We start from the raw sequence: 22,807 nt of genomic DNA, 5'->3' as shown, positions 1-22,807 counted from the left end.
CCTGCTTGGATCCTATTATTTACATCCTGTTCAATCTCTCCATTATCCTGTATGATGCACCCAATATACTTTAAACTTTTAACTTTTTGTATGATGTTTTCTCCAATCTTCACCTATATATTAGGGTTTTCCCTTCTCGGACCGAACTTACATTCCATATATTCCGTCTTGCTACGACTTATGCGCAGACCATACATTTCTAGAGCTTCTCTCCATAAGTCCAACTTCTTATTTAGGTCTTCCCTTGACTTTCCCATAAGGACGATATCATCGGCAAAAAGCATGCACCATGGCACAGGCTCTTGGATGTGCTCTGTGAGTACTTCCAAGACTAATGTGAAAAAGTATGGACTTAAGGATGATCCATGCTATAATCTTATACCAATAGGAAATTCCTCTGTCATACCACCTTGAGTCTTCACATTAGTTGTGACTTCATCATACATATCTTTAATTGCATGAATATATGCGATCATTACTCTCTTCTTTTCTAAAACCTTCTATAAGACCTCCCTTGGTACCCTATCATACGCTTTTTCCAAATCAATAAACACTATATGTAGATCCCTTTATTACTACGATACCTCTCCATCATCCTTCTTAATAGGTATATCGCTTCGGTGGTGGATCTGCCTGACATAAATCCAAATTAATTCTCTGTTACTTGTGTCTCTTTTCTCAGCCTCCGTTCTATCACCATTTCCCATAACTTCATGGTATACCTCATGAGCTTGATCCCTCTATAGTTTTCGCAACTTTGTATATCCCCCTTATTCTTGTAGATAGGTACCACGGTGCTCTTTCTCCACTCATCAAGCATCTTCTTTGACCTTAAAATCTCATTAAAAAGCTTGGTTAACCAGTTGATGCCTTTTTCCTCCAAGGCCCTTCTAAACCTCAATCAGGATATTATCAGGTCCTACTGCCCTGCCATTTTTCATTTGCTTTAAAGCCTCTTTTATCTCGAAATCTCGAATCCTTCGATATTAGTCAAAGTTTTGATCTTCTTCCCTTGTGCATAACTGACCAAGGCTTGGAAGAGTCTTATGTCCTTCATTAAATAACTCGTAAAAGTAGCTCTTCCACCTTTCATTAATCTTCTCCTCTTGAGCCAACATCTCTCTATCTTTATCCTTTATGCACTTAACCTGATCCAAATCTCTCGTTTTTCTTTCACGGCTCTTTGCGATTCTATATATACCTTTTTCTCATTCTTTCGTACCCAAAGACTGGTAGAGACCCTCATATGCTCTTGTTCTTACTTCACTTACAACCACTTTTGTCTCTTTCTTAGCCGCCTTATATTTTTTCCAATTATCTGCATTGTGGCATAAAGACTACTCTTTAAAATACTCCCTTTTTATCTTTATCTTTTCTTGTACACTCACATTCCACCATCAGGACTCCTTGTCTCTTGGTCCTATTCTTTTAGATTCACCAAAACTTTCTTTTACTGTTCTTCTAATAACTTCTGCCATCTCCCTCCACATCTCTTCCGCGCTTCTATTCCCATCCCACTTTGCCTTCTCTCCTACCCGTCTTAGGAAGCTTCTTTGTTCCTCACCTTTCATCCGCCACCACCTCGTCCTTGGGTTCTTCGTATGATGTCTTTTTCTCAACCTTTGCTCAACGCGAAAATCCATGACGAGCATCCTATGTTGTGTTGTTAAACTCTCTCCTGCGATAATTTTACAATTAATGCAAAATTTTTTGTCGACTCTCCTCAACAAGAAGTCGATTTGAGAGCTTGTCATGCTACTCTTATAGGTTATAAGATATTTGTCTCTCTTTTTAAAACATGTATTTGCGATGAGAAGGTCAAAGGTTGAGGAAAAGTCCAAAATAGTTTTACCCTTGGCATTGATCACCCCAAAATAATAGTCTCCGTGAATACTTCCATACCCAGTCACTTCTCTTCCAACATGGCTATTTAAATCTCCTCCTAAGAAAATCTTATCTCCCAAAGGTATGTCTTAAACCAAACTCTCTAGATCCTCCCAAAACCTTATCTTGTGTTGTTCGTCCGAACCCACTTGCGGTACATAGGCGCTAATCACATGAAAAGCACCTCCCTCCACCACAAGTTTGATGGAGATGATCCGATCTCCCACCCTCTTGACATCTAATACGTCCTTCTTCCACTGTTTATCCACAATAATACCAACCATATTCCTATTCTTCACTTTTCTTGTATACCAATGTTTGAATCCGAAAGTATCCAACTCCCTAGCCTTCGCACCAACCCATTTTGTTTCTTGTAGGCACATAATATTAATCTTTCTCCTTGTCATAGTGTTCACCACCTCCATAAATTTTCCTATTAGAGTGCCTATGTTCCATGTCTCAAATTTCAACATTCTGTCACTCCGACCTTTACCTTTTACTTTGTGAACTAGCTTATTTACCTTCGTCCGTTCACGAAAACGCGGGAACCCTTACCCATTTAACATTACATCTGGGCACCGAGACAGCGACCCTTACTCATTTGACACCGTACTCGAGCCATACAACGCGTTGCTTCTGAACAACGACCTAGCTTTAACGCAATAACGTTTTTTATTCATGTCATGAGGATTCGACTATGTTTTTATGTTAGTTGTCGAAAACCTAACACAACTCTCCTCCTTTATCCGAGTTTGGGACCAACTATACATCGCAAGTGTAACATAGGCGGAGTTATACAAAATGTCTATAAATTTAATTACAAATTATTACTAACCACATTGACAAAAAATGATAATATATACTAGTCATATAGCATTGCTCGTAAATAAATATTATGATACTCACTCTATTTGGTGGATAATGGAGCTCGAAGAGTTTGAAATTACCCCCATCGAATAAATACTCACTTCCATTTTTCAAATAGGGATTTTGGAAGAAATTCTGAAGCTAGGAATCCGATATTATTTAGAACACGAGCCAACAAATCCAATATGAACCATATACATGAATATATGCAACGACTATAGATTTTAAACTACGTACACGCATGGGAAAATCATACCCGAAGATTCCTAAACACAACCACAAAATGGGTTGTCTCAATGATCTGAAGCAAAACACGATGAACCACACTCGTGAGCTGTAGCAGTATAAACAATACAAACAATATCTCAATATGACCTATTATTTGGTTTGGAAGATGAAGAGGTTTTGGATTTGGCAAAATCAACCAAATCTTTGAACAGGACATCTTCTGGCTTCTGTTGTTTGGTTGGGGTGGATGGATTTAGAGACAGATTCTGAGTTTGCCCAACCAAACCATCATAAGAGGAACTGGATCCACCACTTGAATAAGTTGTTCCACTTTGTTGCTCAAAAAATTGTTGTCTCTGGTTGTGCTTCGCAGGTGGCGGTGGAAGGAACCCAGTAGATGGTGTGTCCCTGTCCCATTGAGCTGGAGGCAGATCTTCTGAATACTTTTTTGTGGGAGATGGCTCATCATACACAGGCTGGCCACTGACAATTGGTGAAGTACTCCTGGCATGAGTAGGAGGTGAAGAGGACCGTGCAGGAATAGTTGATGCGGTGGGATTAGTCGGAGCTGCCAACGGAGTCTGCTTTGAGTTTTCAGAGGATCCTCCCTCTGCTTTATATGCATCACCACTGAGATAGTCAACCATGCCTGTGTCAGAGTAGACCGGATTCTTTGATGGTGGTGGTGGAGGAAGAAATGAGTTAAACCTCCCTGGTTCTGCCTTGTCGTAGGCTGGTTTCCGGTTCTGTGCATTAGTATCGCGTGATGACCTGAAATTATTGTATTGAACTGCTAATTATAGTGTGTATCAAATGGAAATATGCTCGACAGAAATCTAATTACACCATGAATCCATGATATAAACAATTATGCTCACTAAGATATATGAACTACCACAAGATTAATATAATGAAAGAATTTCTGTGGTTCACCTATGGGCTAGTTGAGCAAAATCATCCTCTGACTCATCATCATCCTCGTGATTTACATTTACAAGTGGCAGAGCTGGAGTTTCTGTTGCTCTTGCACCTGTATCGACAGTTCCGTTCGCAATATTGTCGTGTTTGAGGAGTACTCGCTGAAGGCTGTCATTCAGTGCCAATCCCTGAATTAAAAGCTGCTCATCCCTGGACAAAAGGCAACCATTATTGTCATTATTTTGGGGTTCCATGGCGAGAAGAGACTTCTATTTTTTTTTTTTTGCGAAAATTTCTTACGCAGTATTGTTCACAAGAAGCATCACACGCTTTTGATAAGATCGGCACTGGTCCACAAGGTCAACAATGAATTCATCTTTCACGCTCTGCCAAGTTTTATTAAAAACATTAGGAAACAAATGAAAATCGACAACTCACCATGACTACTTTGCACAGAACAAAAAATAAAAAATATTATAGCAAGTAAAAGCATTAAGTTTGAAATATGTCTTAGTTCTGCAACTGCAAGGAACATTTCTGTAGATGTCATGACTGGATTTTTCCCTTCCAGAACACGTTTGTAGGTTATCTACTCTGAAACAACAGCTAAACACAATGTCTAGTACAAATGAATTAATCCCCATGTAAACAATAGATTGAAATTTCCCTAGTGCTTCACAATAACTAACAGAATGGAAAAACGAGTAATGAGAAATATAGCATCTTCAAGCACGTCTTCATAAACAAGAAAAACTGAACAGAAGTTCGACAATGAAGCAAGAAGATAAAGAAACATAACAGGAGGGAAAAGTATCACCTTGGGATCTTTAGGATTCAGGGCATTCAGCATTTCCATCAAAACATCAGCTAGTCCTTGAGCATTTTGAATCTCTGGCACACTGATTATAAACAAATTTAGTTGAGAGAGACGGAGAAAAAAAAGCTAAAGCAAAGAAAATTTACCAGGAGAAAGAAGACAAGTACTAAAAAAGATAAAGAATAGTATTCCTACAACAGTTACATAGATGGATGAAGACAAAAAATTGAGCACCAGCCGAAAAGAGCACCAAAATCCCCCATAAATCCATAAGAGGATGTCCCCTAATTAAATCATCAACATTTGCAAGGCCTAAAGCCCTAAACATTTGGCCGGCACCAGGGCAAACTAATACCCCCTTGACTACTAGGCCGATGTGGTGCTGACCCTTAAGATGTTCGGGGAAGAGACTAGATATAACCAGTATGACGTAGGGCATTAAAATGACAAACTTTCAAACAGCTTCAAAAACTCTTTTCATTATTTAATTCCTTTTTGTCTAAGTTGGAAATTCATCGCCACAAGAATTGGACAGATTTCTTACCCTGACAAAGGACCTTCAACTTCAGAAACTACCAACAGGTAAATTGGTTCGTAGAGATGTAAAATTTAAAATCATAAACCATCAATTTAGAGGATCCATTATTATGACTTTACCAGCATGCAAACTGTGCGTAAAATTTGGCATACATATTTGTATAAAATTGAGTTTTATAAGATGGGGTCCCTACCTACTCAATTAAATCTTTTTGCATTATGTGAATTATATGGTAATACTTTTAGCCAGACACAACAAACATAGGGATTAGAATATTAGGATATGAAGTTGAAAGAGCACCTAAGGCCAGATTCATCCGAATGAAGAGAAGCCTGAATAGCAGCATCATCATCATATTCTACAGCTGAATGAACAACTGGCTGGGTTTGAGGAGGAGTGAAAAATGGCACACTGCTCTCTGCTCGTGGTGGAAATTCAACTCCAGCAGCCTAGCAAATATTAATTATTAAGAATAATACATTTGAGAAACAAAATATTAATGCTTCTGATCCAAAAATAACTTAATCATATGTAGTTTTGAATAGAAATTTAGATATGCCTTTGTGAGAAAGAGAGCATTTGAGTGAGTGTGTGTGCATGCCTAGGAGTGCAACTCCAACATGCACACACACATTTGCATGGAGCTTGTGGAGTAATATAACCAACGTACTAAAAAACAATAATTTAAAAAAAAAATTACTACAGGCTAATTTTTTCCCAGGTTAACGCAAGAACTATAAGAATATGTCACATGCAGTAAAAGATATAACATCTTTTACATCATTAATGTGCATCAATAAAAACGTCAATGCATGTCAATATACAGTAGAACTATTTGCTTGCAAAAATAAATTAATTGCCTGAAAGTAATATCTTGGTGCACAAGAGTTATCACCTTTAATTCATTATATGCTGCATAGTATTGGGGGTAAACACCGGTTGGGCCCCCAAAAGCTTCTTGCCATGTATCAATCAAAATCAGTATCTTTTCCCTCACATTTAAGTCAGGCTGTACAATGAGATGTAAAAGAAATAAAGGAGTGGATAAGAGAGTCTATTACTGAACTATAAAAGGTGTCAAAGAAATTAAATACCTTCTTCTTCACTATCTTAACCATATCATGTAAGATGTCCCGCTCAACAATCTGCTGAAACACGCTTTCACCACAATTTTTACTAAGGGTCTCCAGTGCCTACATCAAATACATACCATGCATGTGAGTTAGAGTTATTCACTATGTCTACATAACTGACACTATGAATAAAAATTTTGGCAGTACTCTACGCCTCATATCTTATAGCAGCAAAAGAATTTAAAAAATATGAACAACTTTACAAAAGTTACTTTAACCTATAAAATAATATGTCACACGACATCAAATTGCATTAAAACATTCAATAACTATCAAAAAAGTAGAAGAGAAATACTAACAAAAAGTGCCAGAAGTTGTATCTTAGGACTTTTATTGCCCAAACGCTTCTTAAGTATCTTTAACGCATCCTTTGCTTGCCTGCAAATTTAATCAGTTCAGCAGAGAAGATCAAGAACAACATAATCAAGGAAAACCCAGTGTCCAGAATAAGTTATAAAGAATCAATCAACATACTTAAGATCCAAAACCAAAAAGTAAAAACTGAATATCAAGTTAACAAGAAAAGAAAAAGGACACAGTTTCACTTTTGCCTACTTGACACCTAGCTCACTAAGCCACAATGTATGAATTACCAACAGTTCTCTGGCAAACACTAGCAGAAGGTTAGGAACCTAGTGTAAAGTGATCATTGAAATTACATAAAATTACTCACAAACCAAAAGCATACATAATACCTAAATCACAGGTATGAGAGACAAAAAGAAAAGTTAAACACGAAAAGGAGCAAGAGTATGAGCTATAAGGTTTTTACTTAGGGTCCATATTGATGATATCACACAACTCAATGTTAATTGCCCAATCAGGACCAATAAGCATGTCACTTGTTGCCCTCTCAGCACACGTAGCAGCATTGTTAGCCATCTCTCTGCAAAATCCCAAAACCACGCAACGACAAAATCCATATCAATAAGCAAACCCAAATTATATACCCAATCCAAAAAAAATCTAAACTTGTTATTACACCTTACTAAAATCGTCATTTACTACAGGCATGACCACTAATTAATCCACAATTTTCAAAATTATCAAACCTCACAGTACCAATTCAATCGGTCAAAATTAGCAGAGAGAGAGAGGGAGAAATAACCTTAACCTTTACCTGTGGAAGGAAAACAATCGGATGGTAGAAGAATTGAATTGATGGAATGGAATGGAATCGTAGAATCAGAATAGAGAAGCGAATCCGAATGTATGAGGAAGCAGATGAGAGATTGGAAGAAAGAAGATCGGTCTCCAATTGGGGATTTTGGGGACCGACTTTTCACTTTTTTTTTGTTCTTACACACAACACACCTCACCTACACGAACAACGAAACCATGTCCTTTTTTTTTTCCTTCTCTTTTCTCATTTTATTCGTTTTACGATCGCGACAAATTAATCTGTATTAGTATTATTATTTGAAAAATGTTGCTTGTGTTTTAAAATTCAACTTTTGAATTATTTTTTTAAGAATTTATTATTTAATTAATTTAAAAAAAACTTATTTTTACGTATTAATTATTTAAAAAATAAAAAAATATTTATTTTTTATTTTTTTAAAAAAATTGAATAAAGAATTAAATTTAAAGAATATGTAATTGTATTATTATTATTTATTCTAAAAAATATTATTCCCTCTTATTTCTGGAAGAAATAAAAATAAAACGAGTTGAAATGTAATTAGATAAAATAAATTAAATTTAAAATTATAATTAAAATGACAAATCAAAGAGTACTCTTTTTTGAAGAGAAAAATATCTAAAATAATATACATACATATTTTTTTATTGTCTAGAATAATTTTTAATTTGACAAACTAAAAATTAATTGTAGAGAAATAAACTAATCATTGAATCAATTTAATTGATTAATATATAAAATATTTAATTCGAACATATATCCAACGCTTCATTAAATTATTATTATTATTATTATTATTATTATTGGATTCGGCCGGTTGGTTACTTGGTTATATCTATCGTCATGCTTTGTCCTCTTTATTTTTACTTATTTTTAGCTTATCCTTGCTAAAAAGAAAAATAAAAAAATGTAAAATATGAAGAGAAGTAGTTGTTGTTTAGTACGGAGTACTTATATTGTTGATGTTCTTAGTTTGACTTTTGTAGAAGTTAGAATAAGTGATGGGAAGTCGCATTCTAATTGGTAACCGCGTTTTTCTGATTCACACATCATCACGGGTCTCCATTGGAGCTTGGAATCTTAAGGTCAAACTTGTTATTCCCCTTTGAACTTTTGAATGCTAAGTAATGAAGAAAATTTGAAAGTATATATTTCCTCCTTGACAAATCTACCTACTAGTCATATTATCTTTTCTTTTCCAATTTAGTTTTTTTTTTTTACAACAATAGAAATAAATTCATTCCTTAGTCATATATGAAAAAAAAAATTATACTGTTTTGTGATTTTAATATGTAATATCTCCTTAAAGTTAATATTAAGTTTTGCAAAATAAATAATTGTCATTGTGTTTTTTTTTACCAGAAATAATCTATTATTAATTTTTTCTTTCAAAGTTAGCATAGTCATAATTTAGGACATCTAAAATCTAAAGCTTTTCTGAATTTGTTTCTTATTAAAAGTTAAATTTGATGTATCTTTTTTTTTTTTTTTTTGGTAATTTTTTATGTATCATTTTTATTCATGAATAAAGTTTCTCTACCGTATTTTAGATTGTTTTGGTCAAAAGAATTTTCTCCTCTTAAAGAGAAAATAAAAGAAAACATGGCCCAAGAAGCTCTTTTATGGTCGAAATATAAATCAGGCTTGGTTTTTTTTTTTTATTAAAATCAAGGCTTAGTTATTATCTTGGTTTTTGTCAGTCATATACAATATTTTTGTACTGAAATTTAGCTACGAATGAGAAGGCCCAAACTGGCCCATTTATTTGTCATCCAGTGTGTACAGAGTCAGTGACGAAAACCAGTGTGACTCAGGTCCAAAACAAAAAAAAGAAGCATGTTTGTGAGTTTCAAATATGCAATTAAATCCAGTCCATATATAAATACCAAAAACAAAAAATCCAGAATATCTATATAATATATATATATGCAATTAAATGTGTACCAAAAAAATGTAATTAAATTCATGACCAAATATATTACCAAAAACAAAATTTATGACCATATACATATATGCAATTAATTTTTTTTAAAATTACTGTAAGTTGTATTTTTTATAATAAATTTCAATATTAAATTTAATTTTACAAGAAACCTGCATCCATTCAACTCATGTTATTTGTTAACCATGTGAAAACTCCCAACACAGTGCATACAAATATCGTTATTTTGTCCTATCGCGGTGTTCTTTGTAAGCATAAAAATATTAGTTGTCGCATTGTTTTAACTTTTTGTTGGAACAAATAAACAAATTTATTCCTTTTTCATCCCAATAGACTAAGATTCAGGTGATAGTTGGTCACATGTTGGCTTTATGTATTACACTATTTAATAATAATGGTACACTGGTATTATGTGAATAAATTTCTTTTAAATTAAGTTGCAATCAAGTTTTACTTAAAATGTTAGCTTTGAAAAAACTTCTCTCCCAATTCAGCATCTCCACCTATTTCAAATCTTAAATTTGTGTTTATCTAGTGATTAATTTACTAATTGATTTAATAAATGTCAAAAAATTCAAATTTTATTTTATGTATATAATAATATAGTGTTAGAACCCATAATAAATTAGTCTTTGATAAAAATGGCAACAACAATTTTATTTGCGGATATCAAATCTGATCCAACTTAGTCGGATAAAATTGTCAAATCAACCTACCCAACTGACACAGACCCTATATATATATACTAGCTTGGCGAAAGCATGGAATAGAGGCTCTCTTGGTGAGATCCCTAGTTCGTATCGTCTATCGGCTCCCACCATCCGCTCGAAGAACTGAGTGCTATCAATCCTCCACAAAAATCATTGTACGCACGAGTAGTAGATGAGGGATGGAGTGAATTAGAGAAAGTTTCTCACAGAACAAAGGGAGAAGAAAGAAAATCAAATAGAAAAGTGGAATGGAAAATGATGGACGAGTGGAATGAGGGAAAGCGGCTCAATTGACAAAAAAGCGGGCATTATCAGTCAGCTTTGTAGCAGGACAGCTAATAGGTTAGGTACGTAAGTCACTAACCCGCTTGCGAAGCCAAGCCGATACATACGATAGGCGAAGGCCATTTCATATATATATATATATATATATATATAGGGTTAACCACCAATGATACCCCCAAATTTTCTAAACGCTGATAATAATGCCCCTCACTTTTATTATTGACAAAAATATCGTTGGATAATTTAAAAACGTGCACCAAATACCCGTCCGGCAAGTGATGCCTTCTCCGTTGACGGAAGTGTGTGATGTGGCAAACGGAAAAACTTGTGTGGCAAACGGAAAGCTTACCTGGACCCATTCCCAAATTTCCTAATTCAAATACCCTAATTCCTAATTAATAACCTAATTTCAACTAATGCTTTAAGAAGTTAAACGATTTTAACACTGTAAAAGAGTAAAATAGTTAACACTGGAGTCATAGTAGCCTCTCCATCTTCTCCTCTTCAAGTCACCGTCGAAGACCATTGTCAGCCCATCGTCGCCGCAATGCTGGTTTGGAGGGACATTGTTGCATGTTGGTGGTTGTTCATCTAACAAGGTACGCGTAATATCTCTGCCTCTTTGCCATTAGGAACTTTGTCTTCGTTCATGTTTCTGTGGCTATATGGTCTTTGATGGAAAAAAAATGGTAACTAAATATGTGACAATTTGGATTTTTGGGCATTAAAATTTTGTCACTTGATGCATGCCTTGTTTGCTGTATTGTATTGGTTTAGGGTTTAGTCAGTGTAATTTTTTTCTGTTTTGGATGAACAATTTTAGTAGTTGATTGGTGTTGTACTAGTATTAAAATGTGTATTTTTCTGCTTGAAATTTCAGATGTCAACACTCATAACATTTGTGATGCACCACATGGGTAGGTTAGAAAGTAATCAAAAGGGTGGTTTGCAATATTCTGGGGGTACTGTTAGCAACATTGACAGGGTATGTGTGGATACTTGTAATTTATTTCTGGTAGAAGGGTTGTTTCTCGATTTAGGTTACATAGGTTTTAAGGACGTTCATTGTTTAGAGCCCGGTTTTGACTTATCAAATGGTTTAAGGCCGCTTAAGAGGGATGCTGATGTTATTAGTATGTGTGATGCTGCGATGAAAAATGGTAATAGGGTTCACTTGTATTTTGAGCATCCTGTTCTAGAAAATCCTGAGTACGTAGATGAAGTCAAGGTATCTGAGGATGAGGTAGAAGTTGTAGAGGTAGATGATGAGGATGTGTGTCGTGATGAAGAAAGGCAGGGAGAAGATGAGGTGATGGAAGATTGGTACAATGGTAATGGGGAAGTGGCTCAAGACAAGGGTAATGTTGAGACTACTAATGTACTACCAACTGAGGCACCCCAAGTTGAGGGAGATCAAACTACCGGATATGAAACCAATGAGGATGTCGGTAGATATGGTAGAAAGAGAATTAGAAAGAAACATGCAAGGCCACCACCATTGGGTACCACCAAAGTAGTAGGGGAAACACCAGCTGAAGAAGTTAGAGGAGAAGCAGAATCTGCGCAGAATGTGTCAAATGAAGATGTGAATCCGCATGTTGAACCTGCCATTGAAGGTAAATTCATTTAGAAAATTATGCAATTTAGGTTTCATAAAAATACTAAACTGCGATGTTGTTAACAACGAATTATTTTATTTTATGTTATTGTAGAAGAGAATCATAATAAGGAGGGAGACGATAATTTAAGACAATTAGGAAGAAGGAAGAGACACTCAAGGCCACAACCATCAGGTCAGAAAATTATTCCTCCCAGGGACAATGAGGCCCCAACAGTGGTTGTGCTTGTACATGAGGGTAATGCTGATGGAGTTGATAAGGGTGGGGAAAATGAGTTCCAATACGAGTCTGAGGATCTTCACAATTTAGCTGAATCAGATGATGAAAACGGGGTCCCGGTATTTCCACAACACAATCCTGAAGCACGCTTTGGCCAAGTTAGACTCGAGCTGGGCATGGAGTTTGCAACGATGCAAGAGTTCAAGGATGCTGTTAAGAAGTTTAACATCCAATTGGGGAGGGAAGTGTTCTTTTTAAAGGTGGAGCCTCTAAGATGCAGAGTTATTTGTTATAATCAGGACTGTCTGCGGGAGGTGTACTGTTCAAGGAGAAATTTCCCACCAAGTTTTCAAATCAAGACGCTAGTTGATGAGCACACATGTCCAAGGAGTAACAAATCTAGATCGGTAACCTGTAAATGGGTGGCTGGAGAATTAATTAACAAGCTTATAATTTCTCCTAATTTGATACAAAGGGAGGCAGAAGAGTGGTTCAAGGTAGAATATGACATAAGTGTAGGTGAGCGAATGATGTATAGCGCAATGGAGATGGCAAAGGATATCATTGAGGGGACGGAGAAGGAACAGTATGGTAAGCTACGCAATTATTTATCGGAGCTGCTTAAAAGCTAATCCTAGTTCTACATGTACTATGAGCACACATCCACAACCAGAGGATTTGTCTAAGTTCAGAAGTTTGTATATATGCTTAGAGGCATGTAAGAGAGAATTTAGATATGGTTGTAGGCCTTTTATTTGCCTTGATGGAACCTTTCTTAAGGGGTATTTTGGGGGTCAACTACTCACAGCTGTAGGACAAGACGCGAATAATCATCTATTTCCTATAGCATATGCTGTGGTTGATGCGGAAACAAAGGAAAATTGGAAATGGTTCTTGAATTTACTTCATGACGATATCGGTGATTACAAAGAATTTGGGTAGAACTTCATGAGTGACAAGCAAAAGGTAATTTATACATCTTGTCCTATTAGATAATTTGTATTCATGCACTTATGTTGTGATATTGAATATTGGGTTTTTGCCATGTGTATTAGGGATTGGTTCCAGCACTCCAAGAAGTCATGCCAAAAGTTTCACATAGATTTTGTGTGATGCACATGTGGCAGAACTTGAACAAGAGATGGAAGGATAAAGAGTTAAGAGGAGCTCTGTGGCAGTGTGCTCGGGCAATGACAGATTTGGAATTCAAGAATGCAATGGCATATGTCAAGCAGATCAATGTAGGAGCTTAGGAGTACCTGTCAAGTTATGAACAATCATCATGGTCGAAATCAGGCTTTTCTGAATGGCCTAAAGTGGATAATGTTACCAATAACAATACTGAATCATTTAATGCAACAATAGTGGGCATGAGAGGAAAAAGTATCCTAACAATGCTAGAAGAGATGAGGTTCTACATCATGAGGGTTATGGCACAGCACAAAGACGCTTTATCATCATACACAGGAAAGCTGGCACCTATTCAGATGAGTAGGCTTGAAAAGGAGAAAAAAGAGGGTAATTACTGGGAGGCCCAGTGGGTTGGGGATGATGAGCATAACTTATTTGAGGTGAGGAGACATGGACACAGGGTTACTGTTAACACACTAGAAAGAACATGTACCTGCAGAAAGTGGCAACTGGCTGGATTGTCCTGTTGTCATGGAGTGGCTGCTATTTAAAGGAAGAATCACCGGCCTGAGGACTATGTGCATCACTGGTTATGCATGGAGCACTACAACAGGGCATATCAGTTTCACATTAACTCTGTACCCAGTGAAGAGTATTGGGATGACTATGAAGGTTATCCTTGTCTACCTCCACCATACAAAAGACCAATCGGAAGACCTACAAAAAAGAGAGCACGTCATGAATCTGAGCGTCAGGGTAATAGCCAATACAAAATGCCGTGAAAGTATGGTCAAACTACTTGTAAGTGGTGCAAAAAGGTAAACACCTCACTTGATAGTAACCCATTACTTTTGTACTCGAAATCAGTGTATACATGACTTGTTAATTTGTATTCTAAATATGTGCTAACCTATTGTATATGCTGCAGCAAGGACACAATGCAAGGACATGTGAAGAGAAGAAAAAAAGTCTTAGGGGAGATACTAGTCAAGCAACCGAAACTGCATCAGTAGCAGCAAATGAACAAGAAGATGCTGCTGATATATTAGATAGAGAGCAAGAAATGTACTATGAGGAGACTCTTGAGGCAGCTGATGAACAACAAGTTACACAAGGGCACCCCCAATCTCAAACTGATAATGAGGTTAGCTTCAATGTTAACACCTTTGTACTTGTTTTTTCTACAACATACACAGACTTCTGGAATTTATGTGTTGAATTTGTAGCAAGCCCAAGGGTCGGAATCAGATCCTGCAGCAGCATCTGCTTCAACCACCACTATCAACAAGTCAGCTCCACCAAAGGTTGCTGGTGCTGTAGCTGCTGCTCCAAGACTTGTGAGGAGGGATGCATCTAATGCTAGGGCAAAGATCTCCATTATGAGACCATCATCCACTATTGCACTAGCACATGATCCAATTAGGCCACCACAGGTCAGGTCCAGTATGGCTGCTGCTCCCACTCCAATGGCTACCTCAGTGAGGCCCAATGTACCTTTTAAACCACCACAGGTCAGGCCCAATGTGGCTGGAAGGCCCAATATTCATGTGAAGCCCAATACTTCAGCCCAAGTACATGTGCCAAATTCTAGCTCCAGTGCTCCCCCTTTGGTTTCTCAGCAAACAATGAGTGCAGCAAGCAAGGGTACCACAAAGAGATTCATGGAATTCATGCCCATACCTGCACCTTCAAAGCTTTCACAAAAACAAAAGAAGAAGCCATGATGAATGTGTTGTATTAATGTCTTTTGACATTGTAGAGCTGATTTAGGAATCCTTTGTTTTGAGTGTTAATGAGTTTTTTGGCTGACTTGTTTAAGTTGTTTTCAGTTATATTGAACTAAATTGTGTTTGACTCTGTTAAGTACTTTTGGTGGTAGATTACCTAATTTCCTTATGTCATTGCAACATTGTCACTTGATCACAGGTTATGCTTGAATTACAGGGAATGTTTATTTACTTTTTGGGGATTGTTATAAACGTTATGTAACCTGTTATGGTTAATGTGATCAGATATAGTACATTTAAATGTTAATTACCAAGTTTGTACTACAAGTATTCTATTTAGTTTTACTGCACTTTGCAAAACACAACAGACATCAGGTTCTCATCAAATTTATAGTTGAATAATTTGTTACATTCTTAATACACATCAGGTTCCATGAAAACACAATACAAGAGTTGTCATTCCCTATTTCAACCAAATTTGGCACATTCACAGTTATAAAAATACACACTAATCATTCACATTTACTCTTCATCCACTATTTAACATTAGTTCAACTCAGTTCTTAAACAGAGCAAAGAAATTGATGAAGACACCAATTGCAACCCCAATGCACATCATGATTAGAAGAATTTCAATCCTCCTTAATTTCTCCTTCAATTCTTTTGTAAGAACAGGTAGCACCATGGGGTCTATGTCCTCATACTCCACTGATTCGGACAGCTTCCTAGTGCTCTTCTGTTTGAGTTTTCCACCTGAAGATAGTCTGGGTTTGTGGTTCCAAGAACATTCTACCTCTTCAACCATGTCTTGCTCTTCCAATTCATCAATCCATTGAAAATATTTGCAATCCTGGTTTTTATTCTGTCAAGAACACAAATTGAAAACCCATGAAGAACAAATCAATCATAACGTGCAAAACACATTAAAACAGGAATAACTACAAAGACCCATTAAAGGCCAAAACCCAGTCATGCTTACCTTCCATAGTGGGCACCGAAGGAACCACCTCCCTGGGTTAGCATTCATCTTCGATCTCAGAGCAACAACAGCAAGAGAACAGCGACACATACCGTCATACTGCTTCGAACCAGAGTCTTCGCACCTATCGTTGCCGCCTTCTACCATTGATGCAGACCTTCGCTTCATCATACCTACTGCATTCATGGTTGAACGGCTATTCAGATGCATCACGTTTTCATTTTGCAATTGGAAATTAGGGTAATTGAATTAGAAAATTTGAAAACGGGTCCAGGTAAGCTTTCCATTTGCCACACAAGCTTTTCCATTTGCCACATCACACACTTCCGTCAATAGAGAAGGCATCACTTGCCGGACGGGCATTTGGTGCACGTTTTTAAATTATCCAACGATATTTTTGTCGATAATAAAAGTGAGGGGCATTATTGTCAGCGTTTAAAAAATCCGGGGATATAATTGGTGGTTAACCCATATATATATATATATATATAATGTGTTATAAATTCATATAAAATGTCTTTAATTATTAAGTCAAAATTTTCAATTAAAAATTTAAAAAATTTCTTTATATAAAAGCCAAATTTATTTATTTATATAAATACTAAATTATAACTCCAATATCTTATCAAATTATTGTATATTGTATTTTGTTAATGATTTGTGGGTAAGGTAAATATCCACCAATTAAGGATAGATAAGATTAGAATTGACATGTTATAAATCTGTCAATAGAATAAGGTTGATCAATCTGTGTATAAAGTTAAGATTCAATCTAAACTTTATTCTACTTTATTCATTATCACCCCTAATCTTTGATATGTTAAGTTGGAGAATATAGTGAGAAATTAATATATCTTAAACTTAATTATGTGCTAATCATCAGAAAATGCTATCCATTGCATAGTCATAGAACCATCTAACAGTACAACCAAGATAAAGAATAAAAGAAACATACAGGCTAGTTAAAGCCACCTCTATGAATATCTAATAAACCCACAACACTGTTCACACTTTCATATATGCCCTGTCATGTCTAAACATCAGTGAAACATTAATTACATGAAGCACATACAACAATACTTGTAAAAGTGTTAATATTGGATCACAATATATTCTTGAGAGCCAGGCTCAAAAGTTGGACTCATCTGAATTATTTATCAAAGTTAAAGCCGAATCAAAGTATTATCAATGGCTATAATTCCATGATGAGCCTGTGTATGTGGACTTGTTTCAACATATAAAGGATGCATTCATTCCACGAGTACTCTATCATTTTTCATCACACCAACATGTCGACAATGTTATTTCTGTGTTTGCCTTTTGCGTCTTGGAATGCAAGGCCAGCAACGATGACCGTTACTCTTCTCATTCCTAACCCTAAAAATGCATAAAAAAAATCATGGTGCCCAAATTTAATTAGAAAATAATAACTTAACCAAGATAAACACATAAACGTGTAGGTCCTAAATATGATGTTACAATGCTTAATATGTAAGGCTATTTCCTTTTTTCTTTTTCTCTTTTTTTGTCAAAGTAGACACCTGTTTGGCTTACAACCATTACTTGTTTAGTTAGATTAGTAAGGAACAAAAAGTAATTGCATATTGCAATAGCTAAGAAACAAACGTCTGGTAAGTATCGATTATGCTACGTGTACACAAAAATCAGCTACCAAAGTCAGTTACTAGTATAAAATATACGTTAAAATAAATACACATTAAAAGTAAATTAAATCACATATATATTTATACACAAATATATTAGTGACTAATTTTAGTGATTAATTTTAGCATATAAAAAATATTTTTGAATGACTATAATACCCCTTTTGATTTGATTTAGGTCAAGTCCTTAAAAGAAGCACCAAAGGACATTTTCAATCAAAGTAAGTGGTGCCAATTTCCCCCTATAATCGATCACACACAGGGAGAATGGAGTGGTGTTAGATGAACATCGAAAATTGAAAATCAATTGAAAACCAATATTCATTGGTTTCGATATTCAATACGATAAAATGGTAAAAACATTTTATAAGATGAAATCTAGAATCTACCCGACAGCGTGTGCGCGTTTGTAACTTTTGTTTCTCTTTTACTTTTTCAGTTACCAAAATTTTGGGACCGAAACCCTAAGATCATGTTATAGTACTTTGAAGCAAATATTCCCCAAGATCCAGATCAATTTGAAGGATATACAATTGAATGTTCTGTTCTGAAATCAGAACCAAACAAACAACGGAAAACTCTGCAAGATTCAACTAACTAACAGCACGAAATAAAATAAAAAAATTGTATAATTACTTCTCCTGTTCTAGAATCTTGTCCCCTGTACCAACTATATGATTTAATTTAATATGTAGAATTTTAACAAAATTAAGATGATTTAAGAAAAGCACATGGCATCAATTTTCTAATTTTTAATCAAATAACAAACAGAAAATCAAAGCCATATATATGTTCTTAAATTGTTTTATGTAAAGTTGATAGACGAGAATTATTAGATAATTCGGTAAAATATACCTGGAATTACTTGTGCTGCTGCTGCTATTACTACTGCTACTGCTACCAGATCTCTTGGTGGAGCTGCCACTGTTAAGGCTTGAAGAACCACTGTCATCACTCTTCTTCCACCACTCCTTATCAGAATTATTATTATTATTAGTCGTTGGCCTCGGCGATACTTTGCTGTTATTCGCCGAGGCCAACGACTCATTATTCTTGTTCTTGTTCTTATTTTTCTTCTTAGATCCCAAAGAGAAAGAAGGGATCACCATCTTCAGATAGAATCCACCTGATCCGCGATCAATGCTTCCACTTCTCCTAACCACCCTTCTACTACCTCCGCCGCCGCGGCCACTGCCGTTCTTTAGGCTCTTTGTTTTCCTCTGGTCCTCCGCCGCCGTGGGCGCCTCCTCTGAATTGTTGTTATGTCTGTGGTGATGCTCGACGAGATCCTTGAGAGAGAGCTCGTAATTGGACTCAGGCATGTTCTTAACCATCTCCATGAGCTCCCTTTGGCCTCTGACTATGGCTTGTGTTCGAGAAGCAGGGGACATGCTTCTGTAATGGTGGTGGTGGTTGGCTCTGTTGTGATCACGTGAGGGGCTCGTGCTCCATAGAGGAGGAGAATCCACTTCTTCGTCCCATGATGAGTTGTAACTACGATGCGTGGTTGTTGTTCCATTTCCATTGTAGAGAAGAAATGGATTGGTTGGTTCGTGTGTTCGTGGATCAAGCATGATGTCTCTCTTGCTCTGTTTTTTTGGTGGTTCTGTTTTGTGTTTCTAATGTTTGTTTGAAGCAAAGGTGTTTGTTTTTCATTCACCGACGACACGGTTGAGATAGGAGTGAGAAGTGAGAGCTGTTAATGAATAAAGAATAATGCTTATGCTGCTAAATGCTAATTAATTAATTATTTAATTAATTTGTTTGGTAATCGGGATATTATAGTGTTGAATGAGGGAATAAAATTAACAGGGATTAGCCTCCTTAAGGCTTAAAGTCAAGGGATTCTGGATGCTGGTGGATTTGTGGGGCCCAATTCTTTAATTGCTCTCTCACCCTCACATTTCTCTCGTTTGTCTCTTCTTTTTTTTTTTAAATGTAACTTTAATCTTTATTTTTCTAAAAGAAGAAAACGATATTGATTCTATTATTTGCGCATTAAGAAATTAGATCATGCTTCTAGATTGATATGTGCTCGTATTTTTTTTTAGTCTCATGGTTTAATTATTATATAAATCAAATAAATATAAGATTTGTCCTTTTTTTTTACTAAATATATTTAAATTTCTACACATTTTTATATAGATGATTTTTAATTTTTAAAGTATATCTCATCATTTTAATAGAAGATATCATTCTATCTTTTTTGCAAATAAAATATATGTTAAACTCTAAAAAATATCAAATGACGTGAGTACTTGTAAAAGATATTCTGATACTCAAGTCAGCAATAATTTAAAGAAGTGATAGAGTGATTTAACTAAGTAGTAAATTTTTAAATGTCTTTTATTTTCTATTTTATTTATCTTATATAAATAACCATTCGATAGTACGGTGTTATGTGGTTGTTAGTAAAAAATAATTTCTTTCGAAAAAATGAACATTCAAGAGTCAGTAAACGTGTATCTTCAAAGAAAATTTACACCGAGAAAGAATCTTTTAGTAGGGAAGATCGAGCAAAAGTCTATCATGATTAGTCAACAAGCTAATCGATATGTTGAATCGAAGGTTCCAAAATTCGAGGGTTGCTTTTGAACGTTACTTTTGTCAAGCAAAAGAAGCGGGAACGGTTACCTATGGATTGATGAGCGTGGAAGTTACACTTTAATTTGATTGGTCAATGATCTTTATAAATAGGAGAATGTTCGAAGGCACAAGGGTTGGAACTTCGTTTCAGAAAATAGTCAAGTACACTCATATTCCAGCGAATTTCTGAGTCTGCGTTCGAGTTTTTTTCTGTAGGGTTCCTTCCATTGTTTTATCTTTTATTTACATTTTCTGCAAACTTTACATTTTCTTGCAAGTTTATCTTTTAAGCAATATTTAATTTCATTGTCCAATTTTACATTCAAGTATCTTTATTTTCCGTTTCAAAAGTCCTTTGATTGAATCAAAAGTATTTTACTGTTTTTTTTAAATTCAATGCAAACCATTTCGAATTCAGTCAATTTATTTTCAAAGTCTTTATTTACTGTTTTCAGATTTCCTTAAGTTTTTGTCCGATCGAAAAGTCTTTGATGCACTTTAAAAAAACTGATACTCATAAAAAAGGAGTAGATTTTGTTCCCAGACCATTAGATATCGAATTACTCTCAATTTTCTAAAAATCAACAAAACATTGGTATAATTCATTTTCGAATCATATGTATTAATTTCAGCAACAACTATTAAATGAATGTGTTGATCTTTTTAACTAATCTTTGACTAATTCTTCGAGATATTAGTGAATACTTATGTAAGAATTACTGTAGTTGTACTGGGAGTTTTAATATTTATTTGAACTATTTCTCTTAATTATAAATTATAATCGCCAAATTATAGGTATAAGGGTCGAATTATTATGTGCAAAAATATTAGTAATAGCTATTTTATGAGTTATAAAAATCTTAACATTTTTTTGACTTAATTTTTGAATTCAAAATTGTAATACTGAACTATAGTGACCAGACCTCTATCAAGAACAAAACAAACAAAAAAAAATAAATAGAAAAACTAAACTAAATTCTTATAGATCCGTTACACAAAAATAAATCTAGTTAATAAATTATGTAGGGACTTGAATAACTCCGAACTTCGGCTCCTCTCTCCTATGTCTGGCCCCTTACCATTATGAGGTTGTTGATGATAAGTAGATTAATCAGAGGAAAGCAAACTCCTCCTCAAATAATGCTTAATAACTTGTTTCAAGTTATATAGATTATATATATTATATTACATATAAACAATATGCATTGGAATAATATTATTTGTTTCTTTCACCATATACTTAAACGGTTCCGGGCCACAAAGAATGATTACCGTGTATGGCATGAGAGACCCACCTCAGGTGTTGCACCAAAAAAGATATACGTGCACTAGTGGATAATTATTGAGTTATGAGGGACTAAATCCCCATTTTGGACTTTAAGATTTACGCGATTATTTATTTTGGTCTCCAAAATTTAAAATTATCTATACTGGTCTTCTATATTTAAGTCTGGGCACTAATGTAGTTCCTCGACTCTTTTCGACAATGACTAGACAAACGGAATGCTGAGATGGCATCCTCCCTACCATGCTGGATAATGAGCAAACGACGTCGTTTACCCTTGGCACCCAAACAAGTCAGAAACGTCGTCACTTTGTATATAAAAGGAGAAGAAACGATGAAAACCCAAAATAAAGTATTCTTCTTTTTCTCTACCTCCACTATTCTTCATTTCTGACTTGTTGGGCACCAAGAGTAAACGACGTCGTTTACTCATCATCTAGCGTGGTAGGAAAGGTGTCATTTCAGCACTCTGTTTGCCTAATCATCGCCGAAAAGAGTTGAGGGACCATATTGGTGCCCGAACTTAAATCTTAAAGACTAATATAGGTAATTTTGAATTTCGAGAACCAAATTGAATAATCGCGTGAATCTCAGGAACCAAAATGAGAATTTAGTCAACGGAATTCATTCGATAGTTTTATTAAATTCAAGAATATTATTATCTACTGTTATCATTATTTCCGATTAAAATCCAGTCATGTGTGTTATTAACTAAAATTATTAAACTTTTATAATCCTTACAATTCTATTTAAGATTTATGATTAAATCCAGATAATAATAATAATAATATCAATACTCTTACAAAAAATATCCCAAAATAAGTACTAGAATATATATTGTAAATTAATAATAGTAAATCCACAAACAACTTTTTATTTAAAAAAATAAAATGTGATCTATCACTATTAATTTTATAAGTAGAACAAAAAAACATGAAAAAAAATTGATGAAGACGACAACGACAGTACCAAAATCTCAGAAGACGACTATGACGGCGCTGTGAGTTTAGAAGACGACGGTGCGCTCCGAGCTCAATCGACGATGCTGGCGCTGCAAACTCAGAAGACGACAGCGGCGCTAACTAAGAAGACGACGACACGAATGGAGCTGCAAACTCAGAAGACGACGACATC

At 35.3% G+C, this 22,807-nt stretch overlaps 3 protein-coding genes across 4 annotated transcripts; all 3 read right to left on the bottom strand.

The window, feature by feature from the left end:
• Positions 1-2,872: 2,872 nt before the first annotated feature.
• Positions 2,873-7,813, bottom strand: LOC112764373 (TOM1-like protein 3). Of its 2 annotated transcripts, none has more exons than XM_025809932.3 (10): positions 7,494-7,813; positions 7,158-7,271; positions 6,685-6,763; positions 6,347-6,445; positions 6,148-6,261; positions 5,553-5,701; positions 4,715-4,796; positions 4,198-4,283; positions 3,913-4,107; positions 2,873-3,750 (listed from the first exon to the last, which is right to left on the bottom strand). In XM_025809932.3, exons 2-10 carry the CDS (start codon positions 7,265-7,267, stop codon positions 3,117-3,119), a joined length of 1,548 nt encoding a protein of 515 aa, XP_025665717.1. In that variant the 5' UTR covers positions 7,268-7,271; positions 7,494-7,813; the 3' UTR covers positions 2,873-3,116. The 2 variants fall into 2 exon arrangements, with proteins under 2 accessions (XP_025665717.1, XP_025665716.1); XM_025809931.2 differs by having other exon boundaries at positions 7,506-7,778.
• A 7,703-nt stretch (positions 7,814-15,516) lies between these two features.
• Positions 15,517-16,983, bottom strand: LOC112765922 (uncharacterized). Its single transcript, XM_025811792.3, has 2 exons — positions 16,139-16,983; positions 15,517-16,021 (listed from the first exon to the last, which is right to left on the bottom strand). Exons 1-2 carry the CDS (start codon positions 16,346-16,348, stop codon positions 15,716-15,718), a joined length of 516 nt encoding a protein of 171 aa, XP_025667577.1. The 5' UTR covers positions 16,349-16,983; the 3' UTR covers positions 15,517-15,715.
• Positions 16,984-17,017: 34 nt separating this feature from the next.
• On the bottom strand, positions 17,018-19,802 carry LOC112764907 (uncharacterized). The gene is made up of 2 exons (XM_025810733.3): positions 18,658-19,802; positions 17,018-17,515 (listed from the first exon to the last, which is right to left on the bottom strand). The coding sequence occupies exons 1-2, from the start codon at positions 19,374-19,376 to the stop codon at positions 17,440-17,442; spliced, it is 795 nt and encodes a 264-aa protein (XP_025666518.1). The 5' UTR covers positions 19,377-19,802; the 3' UTR covers positions 17,018-17,439.
• Positions 19,803-22,807: the final 3,005 nt, after the last annotated feature.

The sequence above is a fragment of the Arachis hypogaea genome, chromosome 17 (assembly GCF_003086295.3).
Source record: "Arachis hypogaea cultivar Tifrunner chromosome 17, arahy.Tifrunner.gnm2.J5K5, whole genome shotgun sequence".
Lineage (NCBI taxonomy): Eukaryota > Viridiplantae > Streptophyta > Magnoliopsida > Fabales > Fabaceae > Arachis > Arachis hypogaea.
The sequence above is the reverse complement of the archived record's forward strand: the minus strand, read 5'-3'. Positions and strand labels throughout refer to the sequence as shown.